Below are 27,498 nucleotides of genomic sequence, written 5' to 3'. Positions count from 1 at the left end.
GAAACTCTGTCGTCAATGCTGGGTTATCCAAAGGACATCAAGAGTCCAAGTTTCTAGGCTTGTGGGGTGGCTTGGGGAGAGAAAGAGAGACAGAGAGAGACGGAGGGGTGGGGTGGGGATTGAGATTAAGAGACAGAACAGAGGGAATTTTATTTTGTATTACATATTGTGGATTGGACAGCATATTCTTTTACTTAGGCCTCTTAAAAATTTATATCTGGTAGTGATATATGTTCAGTTTCAGCTGAAATCAGAGGGTAGTGTAAATAGAATATTTATCCCAAAATATAGCTTGCTAAATGCACAATGGGGTAATTATGGAGGCTCATATACATATGAAAACATTGTTGAGGAGAAAGCCAAGGGCAAGTTGAGTAAGAACCAGGATATCAGGTAAAGGGGAAGCATGATGAAAGGAGGGGATGGGAGCAGAACACTGTTTTCAAGTGAAAGTCTATGTAGAATTCTATATTAAAATTAAAATCTGCTCCTCTGGCCAATGTGAGGGTGGGAAGGCCAGAGCCCACTTACTTGTTCACCTCATCATGCTCTGCCCGAATCTACGAAGACCTAGTACTATTGATAAGGCATATTCTCTTTACATTCTAGCTCATATTTCTACTTCCTCCCTCAACTTGCCTTCCTACTAAAATGGAAAATAAGGGTTGATACACTGAAGGGAAAGCTGAAATATTAGGATATCAATCTGACACTTCATCATATTTCTTAATTCTTTAAGTAAGATTAAAAAAGAAGGATAATTTGATTTTCTTTTATTAATAATTGCCTAACATCTTTTGGTTAGGGAAAATGTACAAAAATTAATTTACCTAGATAGTGTTCTATGTATGCACTTTTATCAATCCAAAATCATATTGGAATATTAAATTATGGAAATTATGTGAACTCAAGCTTTGTTATATTTTAAAAGGAGAATTTGAAATGAAGTTGAATGTTTTATAATTCCTTAAATTAACATAAATGAGAAATGAAAAAAGTCTACACACACACACACACACACACACACACACACACCCAAACAGATGTTTTAGGCAAGGACATATTCCCCTAGTTAGAGATGTAAATGTATTTTTTTAATCTAAATTCTTGGGGAATCAAAACCCTAATTAGAACTAAGCAGCCCAGTTGAATTCTCTCCTCCTCAGTACGGCAGGAAGGAGTTCTTCAAGGGCTACTTCAGTCTTTCTGTCTGTTTAATTCAATGACTTAACCTGAAAATTATGAGTTTAAATATTTCTTCAGCTGCAACGGGTCATTTACCTCAAGCCCCATTTTTATTTAATAATGACGTTAAGTGGAAATCTGATTGTTGACCTTGAATCTAATTAACTCAATGGACAGACAGCCTTTCTGTACTACATGAAGCACCGCACTAGATGAAAATAGTCATCCAAACTTCCTCTTGTACCATATATTCTAAGCACATATAGGGTAATAATCTCTCTTACTGACTTCCAAGTTATAATCAGGGGTAATCTTTATTGGGTACCTGTTTCTTAAACATAACAGGATAAAGAAAGAGGCAAACACTTCATATGAGGTTATACCAGTGTAGGGTGAAGTGAGAGCTGGTGGTCTGTTTAAGATTTGCTCATAGAAACCTATTTGCCCTATTTTTCATACTGCTGTCTCATTCCAAGCTTAAAGTCTACTTAAATGCCCATTTTAGCACAAAGACACATAGAGATTATCAAGCAATAATTACTCATTCTGTATTCTCACCACTAATTTTCATTAAAACCTGTATACAATAAAATGCATTGATTTTATCCTAAATTTAATTTAGATGATTTTGGCCTGTTGTTTTAGTCTTCTAGATCTACTTCCCTGGGTTGGAGTTGGGAATCTTGATCCAGGTACTTTTATTTCAGTCTTGTTTTAACCACCAATTCTATATACTTTTTTAAAAATTGCAATATAGTTGATTAACAATATTGTGTTAGTTTCAGGTATACAGCAAAGTGATTCAGTTATATATATATGCATATATATTTTTTTCAGATTATTTTTCATTATAGGTTATTACAAGATATTGAATATAGGTCCCTGTGCTATACAGTAAATCCTTGTTGCTTATCTATTTTATGTATAGTAGTTTGTATCTGTCACTCCCATACTCCTAATTTATCCCTCCCCTCCTCCCTTTCTCCTTTGGTAACCATAAGTTTGTTTTCTATGTCTCTATATACTTCTTATTCTCCATTTTTCTGTAGGATTATTTGTATTGTTATTTATTTATAGGAACTATTCATATATTTAGTACACAAATTTTTATTGATTATCAATGCTCCAAATATTTATCTTTCTGTTGGTTGACTTTTCACTTTCTTTATGGTTTCGTTTGATGGGCAGAAGTTCATTATTCAAATATTAATTCAGTCAAATTAATTAACTCTCTTTCTTTATGGTTTTTGTATTTTGCATCTTAAAAAATATATCTTTTTTTTTACCCTGGTGTCATAAATGTGTTTCCCTGTAACTTGTTCAAAGAATTTTAGAATTGTGCTTTCCACCTTTAAGTCTTCAATCTACCTGGAGTTGGTTTGTGTAGGATGTGAGGTAGGGATCCAGTTGTGCCAACATCAGGGGTCTTATTGAAAGTATCTTTTTTTCTACTGCAATATTATCTCTGTCTTATATCAACTTAACATATGTGAATAGATTTGTTTGGGGGCTCTGCATTCTGCTTTAGTCATCTTTTTAGCTATTCTTATGCTAATAGCACCCTGTCTTAATTTCCTTCTTCCTGAAGTAGATATTTTTAGTTATTCCTTTCAGTGAGCCTCTATGAATGGTAAGTTCTATCTTCATTTGAAAATATCTTTACTTTATCTTCTCTGTTGAATTTTCAGTTTAAAGTATTATAGAATTTTAATTTGATATGTATTTTATATTGATTGGATTTCCCCAAATATTTAGTTTATCATACTACTGAATGAGTATACTTCCTCTACGAATTTTTTTTCTTTATCTTTCTTACTTCTGAGTCTCTCTCCATGCTAATTTATTGTTTAACAGTGGTTTACTCCTCACTAAGGAATCCGCTGTTTGTTAGAAGGCAAATCAACCTGGATAAATTCAGAGTTTCCACATTCTTTTGCTATAGTCTTATTTCTTTCCTCTACATTCATTGTTTTCCTTTCCTGCCTGGAAACTGGATGCCTGTGGTAGACTGGAGATCTATATCATACCCTCATTCACTTACTATGAATATGGTCAAGAGTGGTATGAGGTTTTAGCAAATAGAGCTTTTCAGCCAGGAGAGAAAAATTATTTGCATAAGGAAATAAATGCAATGAACCAGGAATTGGTACAAGCTATAGCAGTATGAGAAATAGTCGCAAAACCTAATGTGACTTACAGAGGTAAACAAAAGCTGACAAAGGCATTTTGTATAAGCCAATCTGTCTTTCATTCCCACACAGGAATTATAGGTCTGAAATATGGAGATCTTAGAACACTTACTAATCCTTCTCGAAACATAAGTAATTAACGTCCATTTTACAGTGAAAGAAAATTAGTTTTGTAAAAAATGGAGAAACTTGCCAATATCTTGCAATATCTTGCAAATAAAGAATACTGGGTAGCTGGAGTCAGTGATTGCCAGTCTCTCTCCTAGGACCATACATCCTAACCTTTTCAGCATATGAGAGGTTATCAAAATACTACTAAGATGTTGAAGTTAAGAACTTGCCTCCTGTTAGATGTATTGACAGATCAAGTAACAAAGGAGGTTCCCTGAATTTTCTTCTTCTGTTGCTTAGTTTTTCCTACAACAACAGAAAATTCTGAAGGGATGATGAGTAAATTCCAATAGCATATTTAATTTGGGTTTCTTTTCTTTTCAACTTTTAAATGCATACAGTGCAAAAAAGTCTCCTGGATATATGGTGAAATTTCACAGTAAGAGGCAATGCTACATTGAATATAACCCCAAAAGAGCCAGACAGACAGAAAGTGTTTTTAGGACCTATAACTTATCAGCTTTCTTCCAAAGACTATAATGATAATAGCTCGCACTTACTGAACATGGACTGTGTGCCAGGCACTGAGGTGTTTTACATGGAGTATATTTAGTTCTCACAGCTATCATATGAGGTATATACTATTATCATTACCGTCATATTACAGAAGAGGAAAGTGAGGCTCAGAAAGGCTAAGAATTTGTCAAGTTTGCCAAGTATGTAAGTGGTGGAAATGAGTTTCTAACTTAGTCAAATATGTTTAACTGTAGTTAAGAGCCTTCCTCTTAACACCATGAAATAGTCTTACTTGAAGTTTCCCTGTTCTGTTTAATATCATCTACTTTATCTCCAACCTCATCAGAATTGAGTAAAAATGAGGCACGATGGTATTTGTGTTAGATGAGATTCCATATTGCTAGCACAGAAAACCCAACTCAAGCTGGCATTAATAACAGATTTAGATAATGTGCCCACTTCCAAATGAAAACTGGAGCTGGGGGAACACCATGTGTTCATTGGCTCAGTACAGGATGGTGTACCCATCCATGAACCACACACTGTGGTAAGGGGAAAATGGATAACTTGGATTGCAATTTAGGTACTTCCTGAAGCCAAGGATGGGAACAATCCCACCGAAATTGAGTGGCTGCCCCTTGAGGTAGGGAGAGGGGGAAATGGAAATATAGAAGCACAGGAAAATGAAAAACAGTAAGTCAGAATCAATCAAATGGAATCCTTACTTCCTTTCCCACTAAAAGATTAACACATAAATTAAACTAAAAGAAAGATCATGGTTAGATTCCAAATCTTAAAAAATTCCACTGACGATGTGTGAATTAGCTCTCCCTTAGCTGCATTGTAACAAATTCCAAAATTTAGCTGCTTCGAAGAAGGATTTATTTCTGAGTCAGTAACCTGAGTGTGGCTTAGCTGCCTCAATGTCTTTTATCAGGTTGCTGGGGAAAGATCTTCCAAGCTCACTCATGGTTGTTGGTAGAATTTAGCTTTACCTGGGCTGTTGCACTGAGGCAGTTCCTTGCCATGTAGGCCTCTCCTTAGGGCAGCTCACAACAGGCAGCTGGCTTCCCTCAGAGCAAGCAAGCAAGCAAGAAAGCAAAAGAAAATGCCCAAGACAGTCTTTTTATAACCTAATCTTGGAAGTGACATTCTGTCACTTCCACCATATTTTATTCTTTAGAAGTGAGTCAGTAAGTCTAGCCCTTTCTCAGGAAAGAGGACACAGAGGTGTGAATATCATGCAGAAGTTGGGGATCTATGGGGCCATCTTAGAAGCTGCCTACCCTAAAGTGTGCATTTGTGTGTATGTGGGTGTGTACATGTGTTTTCAGGGACACTGGGTAGTCAGTGGTTGCACATGGTATGGGGTCAAAAGAGTATGAGTTCTTAAGGATTTTCCTGTTAAGAGTATTGGAGGGTTAAAAGGGTAGTTGTTATCCCTACAGGAAACGTATGACATCCACAAATTGAGAATTTGAGCCAGCTTAATAAAGGGACTATTTAAAAAGGTGTGGTAAGTTAAGTATTGAGAAATTACAAGGAATAGTATGTTATTCCAGGGTTTGTGACAGCTTGGTGTGTCACTCCCCCGAGGCCTGAAGCAGCATGAGGAGGGAGCAGATATCAGAACTAGGAGAGGATATTTGTATGAGAAGACCCCTGGACAGGGGCTATGACTTTTCCCCATAGGAAGCAGTCAGCCTATGGCATCTCTGCAGGGAAGGTGCCAGGGGAATAAGTACATTGAATCACTCTCCTCCAGCCTCCTGCTGGCACTACCCATTGGCAGAACTCAACCAGAAGCCAGAAGGCAAGGAAGTTCACTGATGTTGTCAATACAGTCCAGTCTCCAGTTGCACACAGTAATGTGGGAAGAGTGGAGAGCAGACTTGGAGGGACAATCAGAAGATACCCAGTACAGAAAGCAGATGAGTACTTATGAGGAAAATCATATCCATTATAGGCAGAGAGGAAGAAACAGGCTTACACGACTAGGTATTGTTTAGAGCAAGCTAGATGGAAGAGTTTGGTGACAGAGAAGGGTATTTAACATCAGAACAGGCTTTCATATAATTGTGTCTCTTGAAGATCCTTAAAAATGGGAAACACACATCCATCTCTATGAAATGATTTGGGCAAAATTGTACTGATGAAAGAAGTGTGGGTAGCTAAGATGACTTTGAAGGGTCCTTGTAACTTGAGGATATGGCATTCCAGGAGGAGTGATGGAAATCAGGGAACTGGATCTCATGCAAAATATTCACAACTCTTTGAAATGGAAATTAGGCTATTCCAATTTAGGAATCAAATTAAAGCAAATATTCAGGGTGTTTGTTAGCCGGCTGTGCTCCTGCCTGTTTGAAGTGGCAGCTAAAGGAGGGAGGCGTGCTTTTTCCTGGATGAAGCAGGATCTCACTCAGCCTGTTTTCATCTTTAGTTAGCACCTGTTGGCTTGGAGTGGTGTCAGCCAAGCAAGCAGACGGTAGATGTGCCAAGTGTCTGACCTCCCCGTGTCTGCCGCCCCTCCCCCCAAACCCCATGACACCTCTCCTGATACAGATGGACAGGGGCTGGTTTAAAATGGTAGTTTCAAGTTCATGTAGGAAGAGAAAGTTAATTCAAAGAAACAGCCAGGCAAGCTTCCTTCTTCTGTAGGGATAACTATTATCCCCTTTCACCATGGCCCACCTGGGAGCCCACTTTGCCTTCAGATCCCACAGGCAGAAGACCAATGATGAACTCTGTCGACATAGCATGTTCTTTATTCTTCACAAAACCATTTGCAATGACTTCTTTCAGAGCTATCTCTACCTGCTGGAAAATATTCCCCTGGGTAAGTGAGTCAGAGCTACTAGATAAGGGACAAGAAATGACTGGGGCAACTGTGTGAGATTGTGGGGCTCTTGCAAAAGGCATTAGAACAAGGACACTTTTCGGATAAAAAGGACACACAACCAATGTCAGTGGGCTTAAATGTTTCAATGGCATTCTTTTATGGAAAGTGCAAAGATCAGGTATTGCCTGGCAGGACAAGCCTCTATTTTGGGACTTCCATGCACCTCAGACATGGGTGACTTGCTTCTCTGGGTGTTGGTTGCCTGAGTATCAGGATTATAGAAATTAATTTCTTGAGCTTGGAAGGACATTTTTAATATTTGCAAAAATTTAGAGGTGGGCAAATTAGGTAACTCAAAGATGAGAATATTAATACAGAAGCATATCAACAAAGAATTTTTTAAAAAGGCTAAACAATAATAGATGAAGGTTGTTGGTGTGAGTGTGTGTGTGTGAGTGTGTGTGTGTGTTTGTATGCATGAGCACACACTCCACATAATCCTTTCTGGCCTTTCTAAATTACAATAATAGTCCAAGGGCTTAAAAGGAGCAGATTTTAGTTTGGTCTTTGAATATTAAGAAAAAAACTGGGCTGCAGTCTGTCTCCATTTTAGTTATTTCCTCTAGTTTTCAGGGAATTGGACAATAGGGCAATAAAAAGCTTATCTGGTTTGTCTACACCACTTTTCTCAGCCTCTGTGAAAATGGTTACCTCAGGGCACTCTTAACAACACTGAAGAGGAAATAACTTGCGATTAAGGAGTAAAGTATCTCCCTTTGATTTATATTTTCCCCCCATGAAAGCAGGAACAGTGTGTATCAGCCCCAGTCTGCTTTGTTAAGGTTGCTGAAAGCCCCATTGTACACTTGATGTGGCCAGGGTTTCCAGACGTGAAAGGAGCTACATAATTCTTTGTATTGCCTTCAAAACTATGTTAGCAGTTCACCAAAGTCTCTTTCTGTAAGTCCATTTCTGAAGGGAATCTTTCACTCTAGACATACAAATACTTTCATCTTATATTTATATATATTTCTTATAAAAATTTCTCATTCATGACTCTATTTGATCCTCACAGCCACGCTATGAGATAGATAGGGTGTTGTTATTTTTCCACCCACCTTCTCACTCTTGCCCCCTATCTTATTTTTTCAAGTGAGGAAAAGAAAATTCAGAGATGATGAGATCTAATCTAGATAGGTCTCATCTAGATACCAAAGCAAAGTCTCTGAGCATCATTTTCCTCAAAACTGTGGGGCTGTCGGAGGATTAAATGCAATTATATATGTGAAACTAGCCAACGCTCAGGAAGCATTAGCTTTTTATCTCCTTCCTTAGAGTCAGATCTCTTTTAAAGTCACCACGTAGCCTTCCTTAGAACAGGCATTACCGAAGATGATAAGCTTAATTTGCTATATGGGAGTTTTCAGGCTGCGGTGGATATTAGTCTTTTCAGTTTGGAAACAAAACTCAGCCCCACTGAGGTGTTTTAGAGTTGGCTTCCCCTCCTCCTGATGATTTCAAGACGTCATAGAAATGAAAATAAAGCCCTTCTTTTAAAAGGTTGGGGAACCCTACTGTAGAGTCTGCACAGAGAGTTTGTTGTTTGGGGTAGTTATGGGAAGAACAGTGGCTAACCGGACTCTTTGATTCCTTCCTTCCTTCCTTCCTCCCTCCAACTGCCTGTGTCAGGCAGCCAGTCTCACGCCAGCACACCGTGCAGTGACATTCAGTCATGGGGACATTTGCTGAAATATCCCCGGCTAGCCTCAGTGATTCATGGAGAAGCAAGAGCATGCATATTCAAAATTTCCAGTGGAAAACTTAGCTATGCCATTGAATACAACAGGTCTTCACACAGAAATGGGAACAAGCTTATTGCTATTCTCAGTGGTTTACATATAGTATCTCAGTTAATCCTCACACCATCTCTATTAGGTGGTGCCGTTATTTTCTCCACCCTATATCTGAGGAACAGAGGAAGTAAGTAACTTGCCAAAGAGCCTGTGGTAGCGAGTGTAGAGCAGGATTAGAATCCAGGCAGTCTAGCTCCATGGTCTGTCTTTTTTAACCACAGAATCATGCTGCCTCCCAATGTAAATGGCAACTTGACTAATGAGAAGACCCATATAAGTTTTACCACATTTCTTTGAATTGACAGGAATACAAAGCATAGTCTATGAGGAGCACTGGCTTTCTACTGAGATAATCAACAAGATGGGCAGCCAGTGAGTAGGTTCATATACTCTAGTGTTACCAGCCCAAATTCAGTTGGAGGCTTGGAGTGAACGAATTTTCCAAAGGTGGCTGTTTGTGAACAAATCAGAAGTGGAATAGGAAAACAATTCATATAAATCTCCAGTTTGTATACCAGTGTATGCAGGGGCCTATATATGGCCCAACTGGAGATGTTCATATAATTACACCTCAGTAATTCTTCTAGCACTATCCACAGCATATTTCTAGTACATAGAAGTCAGCAAATATTTATTAGTTATATATTGAGCAAGAATCTGTTACTCCTGGACATTGTTAAAGACTTAGTTTAACTTCACATTTAGAACAATAGTTCCACGTGGTTTAGCAAAAGGAACAAAGGCTTTGCATTTATTTGTTTGTTTGTTTATTTGTTTATTTTTAACATCTTTATTGGAGTATAATTGCTTTACATTGTTGTGTTAGTTGCTGCTGTATAACAAAGTGAATCAGCTATACGTATACATATATCCCCACATCCCCTCCCTCTTGCGTCTCCCTCCCACTCTCCCTATCCCACCCCTCTGATGGTCACAGAGCATTGAGCTGATCTCCCTGTGCTATGCGGCTGCTTCCCACTAGCTATCTATTGTACATTTGGTAGTGTACATATGTCCATGCCACTCTCTCACTTCATCCCAGCTTACCCTTCCCCCTCCCTGTGTCCTCAAGTTCATTCACTATGTCTGCATCTTTATTCCTGTCCTGCACCCAGGTTCTTCAAAACCACTTTTATTTTTAGATTCCATGTACATGTGTTAGCATACGGTATTTGTTTTTCTCTTTCTGACTTAAGGCTTTGCATTTAAATAGGTTTGGGTTAGGGCCTGGCTGTGACACTTCATTTCTGTGTAATATTGAGTAAGTTACTAAATCTTTCTGATTTTCTCATTACTTACCTATAAAATGATGATTACAATCCCAGTTTTGTAGCGTCGTTGTGAGGATCAGAGTGTGAAGAGATGACGTGAGAGTGCCTAGCATAAGGCCTGGCACATAGGAGGTACCCACTAATGGTTAGTAACCAACCCCCCTTCACTTACCCCTTTTTAGAAGAATTAGGCTCTGAGGAGGAAATTGAGAACAATGGCCATGCCTTTGCCATCGCAATTAAAAACTAGAATTAATAAAAACATTTCCTATAATACACTTGGAACTTCCAAATGAAACTCAGCATACAACTTTTGGCATTTTTCAAATTGATTTCATCCCTGTGGTAGGCATTGCTGCACAACTTATTGTACAGTGATACGTTTTCCAAACGTTTATTGTTACCTTTGCAGTACAAATGCTGTGAGATCATTTTTTCACTTTAAAGAAATGAAGAACCAGATAATTTCCCTTTATTTAGCAGACTTTCAGATACACAGTGTTAGATGGATGAAATATGAGTTTTGGATTTAAATAGACCTAGGTTTAAATCCCAGTTGTGTCACTCACTGGCAGTTTAGTTAACCTCTTGATGCCCTGTTTTCTTCTGTAGATAATCACATTTATCTTACATATTCAGTTAGATATAAATGCTTAGCATATGTAGCACATATATACATATTTGATCAGCGATAGTTAATATTTTTTATTATTTGGGTATGCCTATTTAGGAGAGAAGATATATCCTCCTATAGTTTTTCGTAAACTGCAAAAAGTGTGACTTATTTGTGATTATGCTGGTTTTTCCTTATAGCCATTCACTACTTTGCTGAACCTGTGTATTATTCAAAGAACGAAAAGCTAGACAATATTCCTTTATTCAGTGAACATTTAAAGGAGGCCTGCTATGTGTTAAGCGTAATTGTAAGTCCTAGGGTTACAAGGAAAATAAAATAGAGCTTTATCCTGAGAGTTTAGCGTAGGAGAGAGACCCACACAGATAATTTTTGTGGAATGTGGAAATCGTGGTAGAGACCACTACAGGATGCTGCAGAGGTGCAGAGGAGGCGTGGTGACTGCTGAATCAGCTTCTGACTCTTCTGATGCAAAATCTCACCATGAAAACTCTGTCCCCAGTATCTTCACCTGAATTCTGACCTCTTCAAATTTGACAGTGGGTCAGGTAGAACACTCAAGTTGGAATAGAGAGTTAGGAAGACACTCAGCCAAGTGGGCAGGGGATGTGATGTGTGGTGGGAGCTTGAGTACATTCTTGCTAAAGAGGGGAAAGTGTATTTTCCCTCCTTTCCCACCTCTGCTTACGTTATTTGTGTTGAAGGCTGAAAAGAATTTAGGAAAAACTGAAATAGCTCTCAGTTGGAAAGAAACAACCCACTAAAACTTTCAGGGTAGGCAGTGCATTATTTTAGAGGCAAGAATCACCAGACACCTAAAGCATGCAGGGAAGAAATAAAACCTAGAGGGCCTCTCAGGGTAATTCTGAGACTTGTTAATGATGACTTTCTAGCATTCTGGCACACACAGACCCTTGGATTCTACCAGGAACATTGATAAAATCCCACTTCCTACCCTTTCCTGTTGGTGAAAACACAGATATGACTTTAGTTTTTTTTAGATTCCATATGTAAGTAAGATCATACATTATTTATCTTTCTCTGATTTATGTCACCTAGTATAATGCCCACAAAGTCCATCCATGTTGTCACAAATGGCAGGATTTTCTTCCTTTTATGACTGAGTAATATTCCATTGTGCCTAGGTACATTTTCCTTCCTTCCTCCCTTCCTTCTTTCCTCCCTTCCTTCTTTCCTTCCTCCCTCCCTCCCTCCCTTCCTTCCTTCCTTAAATTTTTACCATTACTTCTTTAATGGCTAAAATGAGACATCATCACCTACAAATCTCTTTTATGGAAGATCTTACACTTCATAAGGGCATCTTCTAGTTGGACTTTCTTTTCTCTTATAGACTAACTTGATTCAATATTCTATCTCCGATCATTTCAAACTTACCATTTAAATCTAGCCTACGTATCCTCTGAAGACTCCCAGGTCAATTTTCAGTTGACAAACAGGTCTAACGTTTGGAATGAAGTCTAAAATAGTTATATCTAACTATTAAAAAAAAGAAGAAGAAAAAAAAGGTACTCAGCAAACATAGACACTTATCTCTCAACAAAATTTTTCTTAGAGAGTTCACAAGATCTTTGTTCTTCTTCAGGGCAAATTCACATGTACTTTATTTTTCTTTTTGTAACAAGTAAGCCATTGGAAGGTCCTTGGGAGTTCAGCTCTTAACGTAGGTCAAGAAATAAGTACCATATTATATCAAGAACTAATAGAGTGTCTAGCCTCCGTCTTAGACTACCCCAAGTTTCATAAAAACGTTGCAATCATGCAAGAATAAGCCACTAGATGTATTTCTATAATAAAAAGGCACAGGCTGATGACTGATAACATTATCTGAATCAACTGGCACCATTGCAGGAGCTATCAAGAAGGGAGAACCTGGGGCTGGCCATTACACCTCATATATCTTTTTAGTGAAATGTTCCTGTCAATTAGGTGACAAGCCCATAACCATAAAAACGTACCTATTGAGTCTGACCCCTGCTGAGCTTGACATTCACTTGTAGTCTAAATGTTGCTGGCATAATGGACCATTCCCATTTCCAGATTAAGGGTTTTAATAAACTCCACCAACTTGTTGACTTAACCAGGTGATGATGAGTGTGGCTGTTTTTCTGCTTTGGTTGGATCAACGAGACAGTACTGGGCTGTGGCTTGCCTGTGATCCCAAGAAGCATTCAACTCTGGAAAGACTTTGTAAGCTGTGATTTCCTAGCCTGGTTTTCTGAGACATAACAGAAGAATTTGGAACAGTCATGTTTTTGGCATGGCAATGATTAATTTTTGTCATCCCTGTTGAAATTATCAGCATTTCTTGAGCTACCTGTTTACACAACACTTTACCAAGTACTAGGGAAGGGGGACTGGTGTAGGTCAGTGGTTTCCAATGTTTTTGAACATGAGGATGCTCCCTTTAATGTTTTATTTTCTCAATCAGTAACTAACTTGAGTATAAAATGTCAAAAAATCTATATATTATTAATAGTTTTAAAAGATTTGTATTTTTAAAATGACAATCTATTATTGTTGTTTAATATATATGGGAGATATAGTATATAACATTGTTAGTCTCTAGAAAATAAAGTACATGGGAACTGATTCCTGTACCCCTTTTAGCAAATTCATGATCATTCAAGGGTCCAAATGTTGGCCACATCCAGTGTTTTCAAATTGGGAAATACTGACTTAACTCCACAGATGAAGCATACTAAAATGGATAGTAGTAGTGTTTACTGGATTTTTAACTTTTAGAATCAAAATTTGGGATTATGTAACCATTGTTCAATTCAAAGCCAAGTAGTGCATTAGTCCAATGTCACAATTGGTTTACCTGAAGAAAAATGTTCCTAGTTAAGGTTAAATAGATTGTCTTTTCTTATACTCCTTCTACATAAAATTATGTCATATTTTGGTTTGCTTCATATCCTGATTGTAACATTTTTATACTGTTGTATATTTTACTTAGAACTTTCAACTGTCTTTTATTTTTGTTGATTGAGGTTAAAAATATGTCTTCCTAAGAATATCACTAATGTCTCCCTACTTCTTACCTACTATCTATTACCCAGAATCCAGTTCATTCTACTTCCTGAAGATATTTTTTTAAAGCCTATGTTTTCTGTTGTAATATAAACTGATTTCTTTCTAGATCTGATAATAATATCTGTCATTTTGGAATTTCTTTTCATTGGATTCCTGGGTTAATTTCATTGTCTTTCATTGTATATCTTCTCTTGATTTTAACCCTCATTGAGCTGGAATATAGCTTCAAAAAACATCTGAAGAATGAATCCATGGGAGGTAAATATTCTTTCACCATTTGAATGGTAACAAATTTTAGCCTCAAAATAATTTTCCCTCAGAATATTGATGACACTGCTCCACTGTTTTCCAGGGTTTCTGATGAGATCTGTGTTATACACCTGATTCTAGTTCTTTGAACATAGGGTTGCCAGATAAAATATAAAAGGCCGGCTAAATTTAAATTTAAGATAATCAACAAACAATTTTTTAGTATAAGTATGTCCCATGCAATGTGTGATATTTCAAGTGTATTTATACTAATAGGTTATCCATTGATTATCTAAAATTCAAAACTAATTGTGTGTCCTGTATTTTTATTTGTTAAATCTGGCAACCCTACTTGAAGGTCAACAAACTATTTCCCTCTAAATAACTTAATGATCTTCTCATTACTCTTTGTGATTTGAAATTTCCTAAGGATATGTATAAATGTGACTTTTATTTAATTATTAGTATTTTTAAATCCATACTGCTCAGTACTTTTGGACCATATAGTCTCTTTCAGCTCTGGGAAATTTTTTCTATTATTTCTGTAATAATTTTCTTCCCTCCATTTTCTGTTTTTGAGAATCCTAATTAGCTTGATGTTGGGTCTTCTGAATTGTCTTTTTTTAAAAAATATTTTTCAAATTTTCTTTTTGATTATAGCTCATTCTTTTCATTGAATTCTGAGCACTGATGGAATGTATTTAGCACTTTCAACTCATACAACTTTTATTTATTTATTTATATTTTTTTGGCTGCGCTGGGTTTTCATTGCTGCATGCGGGCTTTCTCTAGTTGCGGTGAGCGGGGCCTACTCTTTGTTGTGGTGCGTGGGCTTCTCATTGTGGTGGCTTCTCTTATTGCAGAGCACAGGCTCTAGGCGTGCAGGCTTCAGTAGCTGTGGTGTGCGGGTTCAGTAGTTGTGGCTCACGGGCTCTAGAGTGCAGGCTCAGTAGTTGTGGCACACAGGCTTAGTTGCTCCACGGCATGTGGGATCTTCCCGGACCAGGCTCGAACCCGTGTCCCCTGCATTGGCAGGCGGATTCTTAACCACTGCGCCGCCAGGGAAGTACATGAATTAAGTCTTTATAGCTCTAATCTTTTTACTTCTGTTTTCCATATCTATCTTTTCCTTTATGTCCTGAAAATTTACTCAATGTTATATTCCAAAGTGTTTGGTAATCAAAATTTTAATTTCTAAGAATTCTTTATGATTCTTTAAATTATCATTTTCTTGACATCTTCGATTTATGGATGCACCTGTTCTCATACCTCTTCAAGGATGTAAGTTTTTGTGTAGTTTTGGTTTAAATTCTCATTCATTTTCTGGATTATTTCTATTTCCTTTGGGGTCAGTTTTGATTGTCTATCTGTATCTTTGTTTTTCAGACTGCCATTTTGCCCCGATGTGTTTGGAAATCATTGTTTATCCATAGTTAGAAATGAAGGAGAGGGTCAATGATTTTAGGTAATAGAGAAGGTTTCCTCTGTTACATACTTCTCCACTGAATAGAAAAGATGACAAGAAGCTCTACATTTGCCGGTAGATCTTGCCAGACTCTGAGTATGAGCAAATGAGGTACTTGGAATCCTCTATATGCCAGAATGAGTAGTGTTCTAGGATTCCAACGCTAACTGGTCTAGTTCTCCTAAGGCACTTAATTAATTTTTTTCCCTTTTTTTTAGAGAAGAGACATATTTACCCTCCCTAGGATTATAGCTGTGCTGCTTGTCACTTTTGTGGGGAGTGCATTGGTCACCTCACCAGCTGGCCTGTAGGCAGATTTTTTTTTTTTTAATTAACTCTTACTTCCTTTTGCAACTATCCTGAGCTGTAAATTCTTTAGCTCTGTTCCATCTGCTTTATCTGTTTTTCGTCTTCCAGAAATTTGTTGAAATCATGAATCCATTAGTGGCCCCTTCTCATTTTCTTCACTGTTAAAGGTTGAGTTTATTAAAACGATTCTTGGGGAGTACTGGGGAGCAGGGAGGACAAATGCATGTATTCAGCCTACAATCTTGAACCATAAGTTTCTCCCTTTTATCTCACTTTCTATCATTTCCTTCTGAATATCCTCTAATGAAAATATTTTATATCTGCAAGTGTGCCTTTTGGTTTAAAAAACACACTAAATGCATACTCATTTACCCCTCAGAAGTAGAACACACGTTTTTCTAAAAATAAATGTCTTAAAATACCTGAAATAATGAAATGACATAGTATATGTGAATATGCCTAGTACACTACCTGGTACAGAATAGTTGCTCAATAAATATTATATTTCTTTTTATTATTTTATTTTCAGAAGATAGAGCTCAAGCACATTTTCTGTAACGTTGGTACAAAGAGATATTTGGGTATGAGTTGCATTAAAAAAAAGAGATGAAAAAATAGCTATGCCTAATCTACCTCGTGATTAGAAGTAAAGATTAGTGATTAAATTCTCATAAAATATTTGGAAGTCAAAGGTAAAACTTACTTTGAAACTTGCGACATTATTTATTCTACTGTAGCAAACACTGTTCAGCTTTTTTTAATACAGTGACAAGCTATTTTAAAAATTAAACTCTAGTGTTATTAAATCATGAAAATGTCACATGATTGTGATTTATGCATGAGATACCTGAAGATCATAGGAGTTAAGAACTTTACCCAAGGTTACATAGCAAGTAAGTCTCTGAGCCAGAACTCAAACCCAGATCTTCTGACATCAAACTAATACCCTTTCTTCCACCGCACAAATTTGCAGGCTTCTAAGAGGAAATTCAATGCATGATAAGAATAAACTTGTTCTTCCATTTAAATACTGATAAATATTAATAATATTTTATTTGCAGTGAAATTGTATGCTTTAACAAGTCAAGTCATCAATGGTGAGATACAGAGGGTATGATGGGAAATTTCATTGAACTGTCCAACCCAGATATCCAGGCCTCTCGGGAATTTCTTAGGAAATTTGTTGGGGTGAGTTATCCAACTGCAGTTTGATGAGGAGGCAAAGTCCTTGCAAACATTGAGCTCACATGCTTCTGTGTTGTTGCTTAAGTCATATTAAAGCCATATGGCTCAGCCAAGAGTTTAGTGTGAAAGCCTGTTTTAAGATGTTCAGAAAGGATAGGTCACATTAAATGACTGGTTTGTCCCACTTGGCATTTCACCCTCCTAGCACCAGCTAATTTCTTATGCTACAGGGGAAGGTGAACTGGCAGTGTTAATATTACAATTAGCGGATTAAGAAGACTTCTCTTTCAGAGTCTCATAGATAAACAGTTGATACCCAGATGATTGATCAGAGATCATGCCATTTTGGATTTTGGGGTGATTTTTTGAGTCCCTGTAATAAAAATTCAATGTTGTAAGGAAATGCAAGCTTATGTTCAGTCTAAAAGTGTTGAGTATAGTAGAATCTCTTTATATTATTCTATACATAGTTGAGACATTGCCTTGAAAGAATGTGATCCCTTTGTAGACTTGGTGTTGGGTGAAACTCCACTTCCTTACTTCCACGCCATATGAAGATGGATCATATACTGTAGGGGCCAAAATCTTGGGCTCTAGAGTCATTACAGTTCTTCTTACTGTATAAGCAACCTTGGGCTTATTCCTTAAATGCTCTTAAACCTCAATTTTTCACCTGTGACTAGGGCATAACCACAGAACTCACCTCATAGGATAATGTGAAGCTCAAATGAGATAATATAAGTCAAGTGCTTACTTTAGTGCACATAATTATTGCCCAATAAATCTAATTTATTGCTACTACTACTAATAACAAACTTTCATAAAATGCATTCATTGTATTTTAAGGAGCTTCATTCAGTTGTTAGAATAGACTTAACCCACACAATAAAGCTGTTGTTGGTTCTACTGAGAACAAAGTCCTACCCAGCAAATAGGTTTTGTTCCAAATCACTATGAAGTCATTCATTTGAAATTTGGAGTCCATTTTATTCTAATGAAGGAAACATTAAGAATATTATGAATATTTGGGGTTATGTTGTCAACCTATTTAGAAACATAACATTAATAATATCCCTAGTGCTGAAGTGAGGTTCACTTCACATCCAAATTCCCTGGAGCACCCTTTGCCTGAGTATAGAAAAAAGGATCAGGATGGAGCACCCATTGGGCCAACGTGGACATCAGCTGTGGCCATAAAGGACTATGGAGCTAGGGGTGTTGGCTGGGGCTATTTCTAGGTCAGGTTAACCTGGAATATTTTTAAATGAGTGTTGCTGACTGATTTCACTGAGCACTTTTTCTGAGATAGTCAGTTTAGAAGCACTGTCTTATTTACTCTTCATAATAATTCTGTGAGGTAAGTACTATTATCACTTCTTGTTTTCACAGTTGTGGAAACTGAGGCTTGGAGAGGTTAAGAAAGTTTTCAAGGTTACACAGTTGGTAAGAGACAGAGCTGGGACTTATGCCTGGCAAGGTCTGTCTGACACCATACTCCCTGCTCTTATCCACAACATATTTTTTCCATTTGTCTCATGAAGCAGAAAAATCCCTGCTTTGTGTGTGTGTGTGTGTGTGTGTGTGGACCACAGACCTCAACTCTCCTCCAGTCTGGCCAAGAGCAATCCCTCCTGCTCGCCTCATGGTGAGGCTGACTTTGATCCCAATGCATTTCAGAAGCTTAGTTAGTAATCCAGCTGTCTTGTCACTCCATGTGGAATGCCAAGCTGACCACAGGGATGCTGGTCAGACAGAGCCCATACACACGCCCATGGACCCGGGAAAGGAAACAGCCTTGTGCTTGCATATTTATGTTGGAAAAGAGCAGCCTGCTCTTTTCAAACAAATATAAGGAGTCCTTCTTAGTAGACTAGGCTCATTGTGAAGCTGTGACCTCTAACTAAGTACAAACACAGTCTTTTTAAAGAAATGATATTTTGGTACTTTGACCTTAATAATATGCTAAATTAGTATCCAGGTCAAGATACAAGGAGTTAGGGAATATGAGTACCTGACATGATTTATCCTTGTGTCAACTGGGAAAAGACAGATTGTTTAATTTAAAGTTTTTCTTTCCTTTCAACACTTAGTGACATGGGACAGTGGGAAAAGGTGTTTAAACTTGTTGCAAATGTGCTTACTTTAGCAAATAAACAAATGATACCAAGATGATGTCAATGGCATAGCTGATAACATTCCTTACTTCTAGCTTTCTATTGGGGAAAGCAGAAATTTACAAAAAGTCATCGGTATTTGATGATATTTATCTCTTGACATTTCTCAGAGATTGGATGACTAAAAAATTTGGGGCTAACTTGTATTTCATGGTTTTTATAAAGTGGCATTTAGCACTTTCATTTTAGTTTTAAACTCCAATGGAGAGAAGGTAAAATAATATTCTTCAAAACAAAATACATAGGCAGAATCAAAATGAAAATGAAATTTCTAAGAATATTTTACTCTCTTATATGAATCCATAAATATGAAGATAGGATAATAAATGAAAATAACAAAACGTCTTGTTTTGAAATCACACATTGTATGTAGTTCTGGTCACATTCATGGAAGATTATCAAATTTCAATCCAACCACAGTAGTGGGCAGCCATGGTATCCAAGAGGCTAGAGTTGTCGTTCCCAAGATCAGCCTTTAAATGTCCCTTCTCAGAGGTGCTGCATGTGAATGAGAGACAGAGGAATAAACGTGGTGCCAGGATATGAGAGGTAGTGCCAACCATGTGGAGTGATATGCAATAAAGAGAGCTAGGCAGTAGTGGCGAAGGGCTAAGGTGCTCAGGATTTGAGTGAAAGGCATCTTTTGTATTTGTAAATAACTTGTTTCAAGGATAACTGTGGTCAGATATCACACGTCTAAGTTGGTGAAAAATGCACATCAGAGGATGCGCATTTTCAAGAAAGTTCTATTGCAAATATTTCACCTCTTTGGGCCTCAGTTTCTTTGTCTGAAAAAGTAGGGAGATTAGACATGAATGGTTTTAAAACTCCAGGGTTTTGCTGAGATCCTTCAAGGGCTTATTGGGAGAATGATAGAAAGGCTGAGTGGGTGAGGCCCTGCCTCACTTTAACCAGGACAGCTTCATAGTTATTTGTTCATTGAGAAAAAGGAGTTAAGCTGTTATAACCTTCTTGAAATCCTCTGGCATAGATCTCTGTTGTCTCTGTTTTATTGTCCCATGGTTCAGTTTTTAAAACCACTTGCTATAATAATGTGAGCAACATGATCAGTAGAGGCTTTAGGGCCAAATAATGATAAGGAAAAATTATAATGAGAATCTCTAGTTGAGCACACAGATTTCTACTAAAGTCATTTTCAGTAGCTTAAAATAATTTCCCTATATTTCCCTCCATCTTGTTTATGTTATAAATTTATTTAAAAGATGCTACTTTTATGGCCTTCATAACATAAAACTTTAGCCTAGGCCTTTTAATGAATTAGCTTAGTTTAAATTATAATATCTGAATGAGGGATGTAGCATATTGTAACTAGGAATGGCAAACAAATGGCACATGTACTAACACTTCCCCTTCCCATAGTCAAGGCAGACATAACTAATCAATCATAGACCTCTTCCTGATAAGTCTGAATGAAGCCTTAGAATTCTCTTCAACATAACATTAGACAGCTACTACCAAGGGAATCAGAGTTGTGGCACTCGAGGTGACAGCCCTAAGGTAGAACTGGCTTTGGATTCACACAGTTCACTGTTCAATTTCTAGTTCTGCCATTAGCTGGGTGATATTAAGAAAGTCTAAGGGTCCTCATCTCCAAACTGGAGAATAATCATTATCTTGTGGGACTTTTTGATTACTATAGTTATTATGGATGCAAAGAGCTTGCTACACACAAGCAGTCAATAAATCGTGATTATTATTATTTCCTCTGAAAAGAAGCTACAATTACTTCACTTTTTGTCCTTCTTTGTTCTTGCTGTAAGGAAGGCCTTTTGAGTGGACTGGAAAGCAGCGTTTCTGATGTTTCCTTCTGCTTAAACTTCACCTTTTGATCATTAGCCAATTTTTTTTTTTTAAACCCTTAGGTCCTGAGAAATCAAGAGTAGACTTTCTCCTTAAGATTTTGATTGACAACTTCAAATATCTTGTTACTGTAATTTCTAGCACAAAACCTATTCAGCAGCCATCCCAACTGTGACCAAATAATTTAGACCAGCTGAATCTTATATATATATATATATATATATATATATATATATATACACATACACACACACATATCCATATATATACATATATATGTATATATGCACATACACATATATACACATATACATATCATAGACATATACTGGTCATGTACACATATATGTATATATGTATATGTGTATATTACTTTATAGAAGCAAGTTTGAGAACGTTTTTATTGGCTGATTTCCTCCTATCTCCACCCCCTATTCATCTTTCACCCTCAGTTAATTTAATGCAGAGATTTACTTTAAAAAAATTTCAGGGCTTTTGTGCCCAGTAGATCATGTAGCTTCTGGTATAAAAGCAGAAAACAATTTTTAGCATGAAAAGAGACAAGGAGACTTTGCTGCAACCACCTTTTATCCTCATGAATGTGCTGTGTGCCATTGAGGCTGAGTTTGAAGTAAAATCCTGGCCTGAGAATGGAACAGTTTGCATTTCCTCAGCTCAAGTCTTAAAAATTATCTTCCACACAAGAATAGTAGATAATTCAGAGCCCCCAAAATCAGTTCTGAAAAAAATAAAATTTCAATTATCCAGCTCAGTATGAATTGAAATGTTTTCATTGCATGAATTTGAAAAGTAATTTTAAAACTCTGAAAGACTCTCACTGCTTTGCTCTCTCTTTTTTTAACAAGGCAGTAAGCTATGGTGCAGGTCCATTTAGCTGTGGGTTTGACCCAGATTTACAGTGAACAAAGTTCTATTTTCATAGGGCTTTCAAAGGCCCATTTATCTTAGAGAAAATTACTCAGTTTTCAAACTTAAGACATTATTTTCTAAAATCCTATTTTGAAATTCTTTGAAAGACCTATATTTGAATAAAATAAAGAAGGCAAAAACTAGACATGTTTGGATTTTTTTGGAAAAAAGTCATTGAATATTTTATAACTTGATTGTGGTAGTGTTTACGTGCCTGTATACATTTGTCCAAACTCATTGAATGGTATACTTAAAATAGTACATTTAATTATATGAAATTGACCCAAATAAAGTTTATTTAAAGAGGTAATTGAGTGTCCAAACTCAGGGTGACTGTCTCTTCCTGAAGTATTCCACAAGGTACCTTTCTGCAGGGGCCTGGGAGAGCTGGGTCAGACTGTGCCCTGGATTGTGGCTCTGGGATAGGAAGGGTCAACAAGCATGTCCTGTTGCTGGTTTTCAACACTGTGGAACTGGTGGACATAATGGAATCGTTCCTCCTCGAGGCACAGAACTGCCTGCAGGTCAAAGGGGACAAGGTAGAAAGCTACCACTGCTACAGTCTGCAGGAATTCACACCCCCACTGGGGAGATACGATGTCATCTGGATTCAGTGGGTCTCTGGTTAGTCCTGCATGGCATTGCATCTGCCATTCTCCCCTTTCCAGATAGAGAAGACAACACATGGGGCTGATTGGAGGATTTGTGGAGGCGGAACAAGGACACAAAGGGAGATCTGGCTATAGTTGTGCTTAGAACAGTTAGCTAGCCTTAGGTATCATGGGAACTCCCCCAAAGCTCTGGTCCTCCAGATTTCTCCCATAACATCCTCTGAACAAGCTTGACAATTCCCATCCTTAGGGATGGAGTGCCTTTGGACCAACCTAAATCATAGAAGAAACCTAAATATTTGAAAAACTTTAAAAAGTGGGGACAAAAAGAGTCTATCCCCGTTTACTGGCAAAACTAGACTTTCTTAGATTTAAATTCCCAGGAAATGAGACAGCAGTGAATTGGATTTTGGTCTGAGTGTGTGTGTGTGTGTGTGTGTGTGTGTGTGAGACACAGAGGAATGATGACAGAGTTAGGCGGTACAGGGGACATGGAGGGAACCCAAGGGATGAGCAATAGATTATCTTGTGCCTGGGAGGTAGATAGACTAGCTAGGATAATATCTATTTTATAGAGCGTACACTGATTCACCTCAAAGAAGATACCTGTCCTCTTATCTAAATTCTCAAAGCCTCCTGCAGCAAAACAATTCAGGCTATTAAATAACTCATGAATGAGTGAACAAATGAGCTCCTGATTTGTAGCCTTGTGGTCAGTCCATCTTTCCTACTCACCTCCTTCCCCACCCACCCTTTCATCCCGTTCCCCCTTTTACTTGGCCTCACCTGTAGGGTACCTGACCGTTAAAGACCTTCTTGCATTTCTTTCCCGGTGCCGAGATGGCCTGAAAGAAAACGGCATCATCCTACTGAAGGACAATGTGGCTCGGGAGGGCTGCATCTTCCATCTGTCTGACAGCAGTGTGACTCGGGATATGGACGTCCTCCAGAGCCTCATTAGGAAGAGTGGGCTGGTGGTGCTGGGCCAGGAGAAGCAGGACGGCTCTCCAGAGCAGTGCATCCCAGTGTGGATGTTTGCACTGCGTAGCGATGGACACTCCAGACCAGCAGTGGGAGTGAACGGCGGCATTGCACAGTAGTGCTTTGGGAAGAGGTGTTCTCGTCTGAGGTGCCCCTTGTAATTCACGTAGGAGTGAAGGGAAGGGACTGCAGCATGTTTGGAAATGACTGATGTAATATGTACATGTTGCCACTAATTATGTAAGAACATGCACACACTCTGTGGATTTTCCAAAAGAGAAATGAAAAGTGACATCTGGAAAAACTGCTAAACTGTACAAGTGTACACAAAAAACAGAAAAGGGAGCAACGTTCACAAAATCTAAACTGCCTTGGTCTCTGAAGATTTGCATTATAGAGTAGTTTAGGGTGAGTGGGGTAAAGCCTAGACCACCTTTCTCTGCCCTCCTGCTAGATACATTATACTTCCTTCCTCCTTGGGAATACTACTTCTCTAGATAAAAATCTCCCCCTAATTAAGAAGGCACCCGTCAAAATAATCTTATAAAAACAATTCCATTACTTAATTTTGTCTTTAGCTTTAGCAGAAAAAAAGACTATGGTTTCACTTTCTATTTTGGGTCAGTTTCACCACCCAGTGATGTAATATGGATATAATTTGATAACAAAAGTCTGCGTTTCAGTGATGGGGAAGTGTCTCCTTTCAGGAGAAAATGTTTTACCCTTGAAATTTCAGCTGTGAACATATAAGTAAATGTCATTGATAATCTAATTTTAGCCATTGGCTTCCAACACAACTTGCTTCATTGCAGCTGCTCCTGTTTCCTTGACTGATATGACTGTACATTGGAAAGAGAAACGAAATGATAAACCTGAAAATTGAACTAACTGGATTAATTTAAGGCATTGGTTTAATTAAAAATAATCTAAAATCTTTCAAAAACAAAAATGTAATTAATTTTTATTAGCAGAATGTTTAAATATAACAGCTACTCTATTTAAAACACTCTAATATCTTCACGTGAAGGACATATTTGTGTTTTGATATATATCGAGTCTTCTATGAAATGCAATCTATTTAAGTAAAGAAAGTCTATTGTATGGATATGCTATCACCATAAAAATCATGTTTGTAAGTCATATCTCTAACTTAGGAGGAAAACAATTATTATAAAACATTTACTACCGTGATATAACCTTACCTAGGTAGCTTCATTTATGTCCTGGAAAATTATGTCACTTACTCTGCCACTGGCACCTTCCAGCTGCAGTGTGTTATTCACAATGCTCTAGGGTAACGTAACAGAATGTGAGTTAGAACCATTGGCGGAGAAGCCAGAGACCAGAATTAAATAAAATGGGGGATCATTACCAAACAGACTGAGTAGTATGACAAAACAAGGGTACTCATGTTTTCATCCTTTGTGTCTTGGAGCAAATTAACTGAATCTTCCTTTTTGGCCCATCCCAGGAATTTTCTGCTTCTTTTACATGAGCACCCTTATTCTCTTACTTCTTGACTTTGTGCTTTGCCAGTACTCACATGCTGATTGACAAAATTGTCCATTTTCTCTGCTCCTCGGCTCCTTAAGGAGGAAATAACTGAATTGTCCTATGAATATGGATATATGATCTTTAACTCAGGTTGAGTCTTTGAGGTTGAGCCACAGTCCTTTTTCGCATCCTAAATCAAATCATTTTCCATTCTCCTTAGAAAATTTCCAGATCTTTATTGTTTCACAAAGTTTCCCCAAACCATATCTATCTGTAATTTAATTGAGAAGGTAGAAACTGGTGAGTAAATGTATCAACATCCCCTCTCTATAACAAGTTAATAATTAGTACAAGGTAAAGGGAATAGTAGCTTGAGAGGTGAAGCCATCGGAGCCAAATCATGCTGCCTAATAGGTCATGTGAAGGTCTGGACATGTTATTCAAAGAACAAGGGAAAGATCTTGAGGTTCCAAGTACGGGGCTGATTGTTTTGGTCTTCTAATGCTGTAGAAAGAAGACATTTGGAGTGAGACCTACTCCAGCCATCTTCAATCTAATTCAGTAAGCCATACACATTGCTGACGTTTATCAACACATCTCTGTTGTATTATAAGTGACAATCTACATTAGTTTACAAATTCTGTCCATAGTCCAACTGCCCCAGGATCCTTTGGGCAGTTTTTATGAAATAGAGATTCCCAGGCTCTGTCTCTGTGAGAGTTTGATTCTGTGAAATGGGATCAAATAACTTGTATTTTTGTAAGGTCTCAAAATGATTCTGATCATTAGTTTTGTTTGAGGACACTGATAGGGAAAGGGGTGTCGAACTGGGCCCTTCAGAGTCGAAGGAAGATAAGACAGGGCAGGCAAGAAAGCAGGCCAGGTTCAGGGAAGTAGATGGTGAAATCTATTCTCCACGCTGATGCCAGTCTTTCTAAAACATAATCTGACCATGTTATGTATAAACTTTCAGTGACTCCCCATCACTGATACGATGAATTCCCATCACCTTAGAATGACATATAAAGCCTTTTGTGATCTAACCCTGGCTTCCCTCTCCAGCCTCAGTTTTCCCACATCCCCTGCAGCCGTACTTAACTATCAATACTTATAGATCTCCAAAGGAGCTATGATTTATGGCTCATGGCATTTATTGATGTTACTTCCTTAGCATAGAACATCTCTCATTCTTTTTTTGTCTGGCTCAGACTGCATAGATGTCACTGGCTCTAGGAAATCTTCCCTCACCCCCCAGGTGCTGGCTTAGGTGCCGCTACTATATGCTACCCTCATACCCTCTGTTTAACGTATTACAGAACTTATCATGTGCATTGTAATTGCCTGCTTACTTGCCATTTCCTCTATTAAATTCTGAGCTTCTTAATGAAGCATTCATGTTAGAGTCTCAGTCTTTAGCATATGCCCTAGCACACTGCAGGAACGCCAACTTTTATTGAAAGTATAAAAGTAGAAAGACTCAGGAGGCAGTCTGTGTTTCTGGAGGCATCAAACAGGAATCAGAGCAAAGCAGCAGGAAAAACCAAGGGCTTCTGAAGTTCCACGAGCACTGGAATGTGCAAGACTGGACAAAAGAGTGATCAAACAGTGCAAGCTGGCAAGAACCAGGAAATGCACAGAAATAAGAAGGCAGTGAGCTCAGGGATCATACAAGCATCTGGGAGGAGACTGTAGCAAGAAAATTAGGTCCTGCGGTAAAATCCTGCCTGATTAGGAAATCTCTTTTTTCAACAGGAGCCATACTCAAGGATATGGCCAACCAAAGCCCATCGTTTCATTAGGTGGGAGGGTGTATCTCGTAAGAGAGATATGTTAAAATTGTGAGTATGTGTTAACAAAGTGACTCACAGGTGAATCCTCACCTGTTACCTGCTAAGCAACAAGTCCAAAGAACCAACCAGGTTTAGATGAAGTTAATCCTTCTGTGAATGTTGAGGAGAAGTAGAAGTTGCTCACCTCTACTTCACAGATGAATTAATTGCAAACATGCCTGTCGTTCTAGATTAACTTTGGAGGACCCCTTGGTTTATACAGTGACTCATGAATAGGCACAGTCTTCACCTATCTCCTCTTCTGAGAACCTGAGCCACCCTTCCTCAGCATCAGTATAGAAGCATGCCAAGTCTTAAGGGGTCAGCAATTTTATAGATTTGGGACCATCGTAAAAATAGAATACAAAATGAACAAGGTCATCCACGTGAAAGATGATCTGCTTTATATTGTGGACACATTTTGGCCCCATTCTGGCTTTTTTTTTTTTCTCCACCATTTCCTGTAACTGGCCTGTTTTGAGTGATGTATTGGGGATAAGACCTGTGTCAGATATACTCAGCTGCCTGTCATGAGTAATTAAAACCAGTTGTGTTATTGCTTTCCTTAGTTCTAGCTGACTCTTTGATGCTTTGGTGTCTATGCCAGAAAACTACCTCTTATAATCATCAGAGGCCAGTGCTTTTGCAGAGGTCACTGCAAGTTAATTAAGCAAATATGTGAAAAATAGTTTTAAATTATCTCAATTAGTAGTGTGTGTGTATACTTGTATCTAGAGCTGGGGTTGAGGAGAGACTTTTAAAATAATAACTGACTTGCGGAGTTAATGATTTGGTGTC

At 37.9% G+C, this 27,498-nt stretch overlaps 2 protein-coding genes across 11 annotated transcripts in view; both read left to right on the top strand.

The window, feature by feature from the left end:
• Positions 1–27,498, top strand: part of LOC309634446 (uncharacterized protein) — a 284,447-nt gene that overhangs the window by 51,776 nt on the left and 205,173 nt on the right. The window lies entirely within an intron of this gene.
• Positions 117–25,560, top strand: NTMT2 (N-terminal Xaa-Pro-Lys N-methyltransferase 2). The gene is given in 5 exon segments (XM_082406300.1): positions 117–6,837; positions 16,737–16,778; positions 16,781–16,863; positions 22,160–22,409; positions 23,189–25,560. Coding segments are annotated over 5 exon segments (837 nt in total). The 5' UTR covers positions 117–6,683; the 3' UTR covers positions 23,497–25,560.

The sequence above is a fragment of the Balaenoptera borealis genome, assembly GCF_965194805.1.
Source record: "Balaenoptera borealis genome assembly, chromosome: 1".
In the NCBI taxonomy this organism is placed as follows: Eukaryota; Metazoa; Chordata; class Mammalia; order Artiodactyla; family Balaenopteridae; genus Balaenoptera; species Balaenoptera borealis.
The sequence above is the reverse complement of the archived record's forward strand: the minus strand, read 5'-3'. Positions and strand labels throughout refer to the sequence as shown.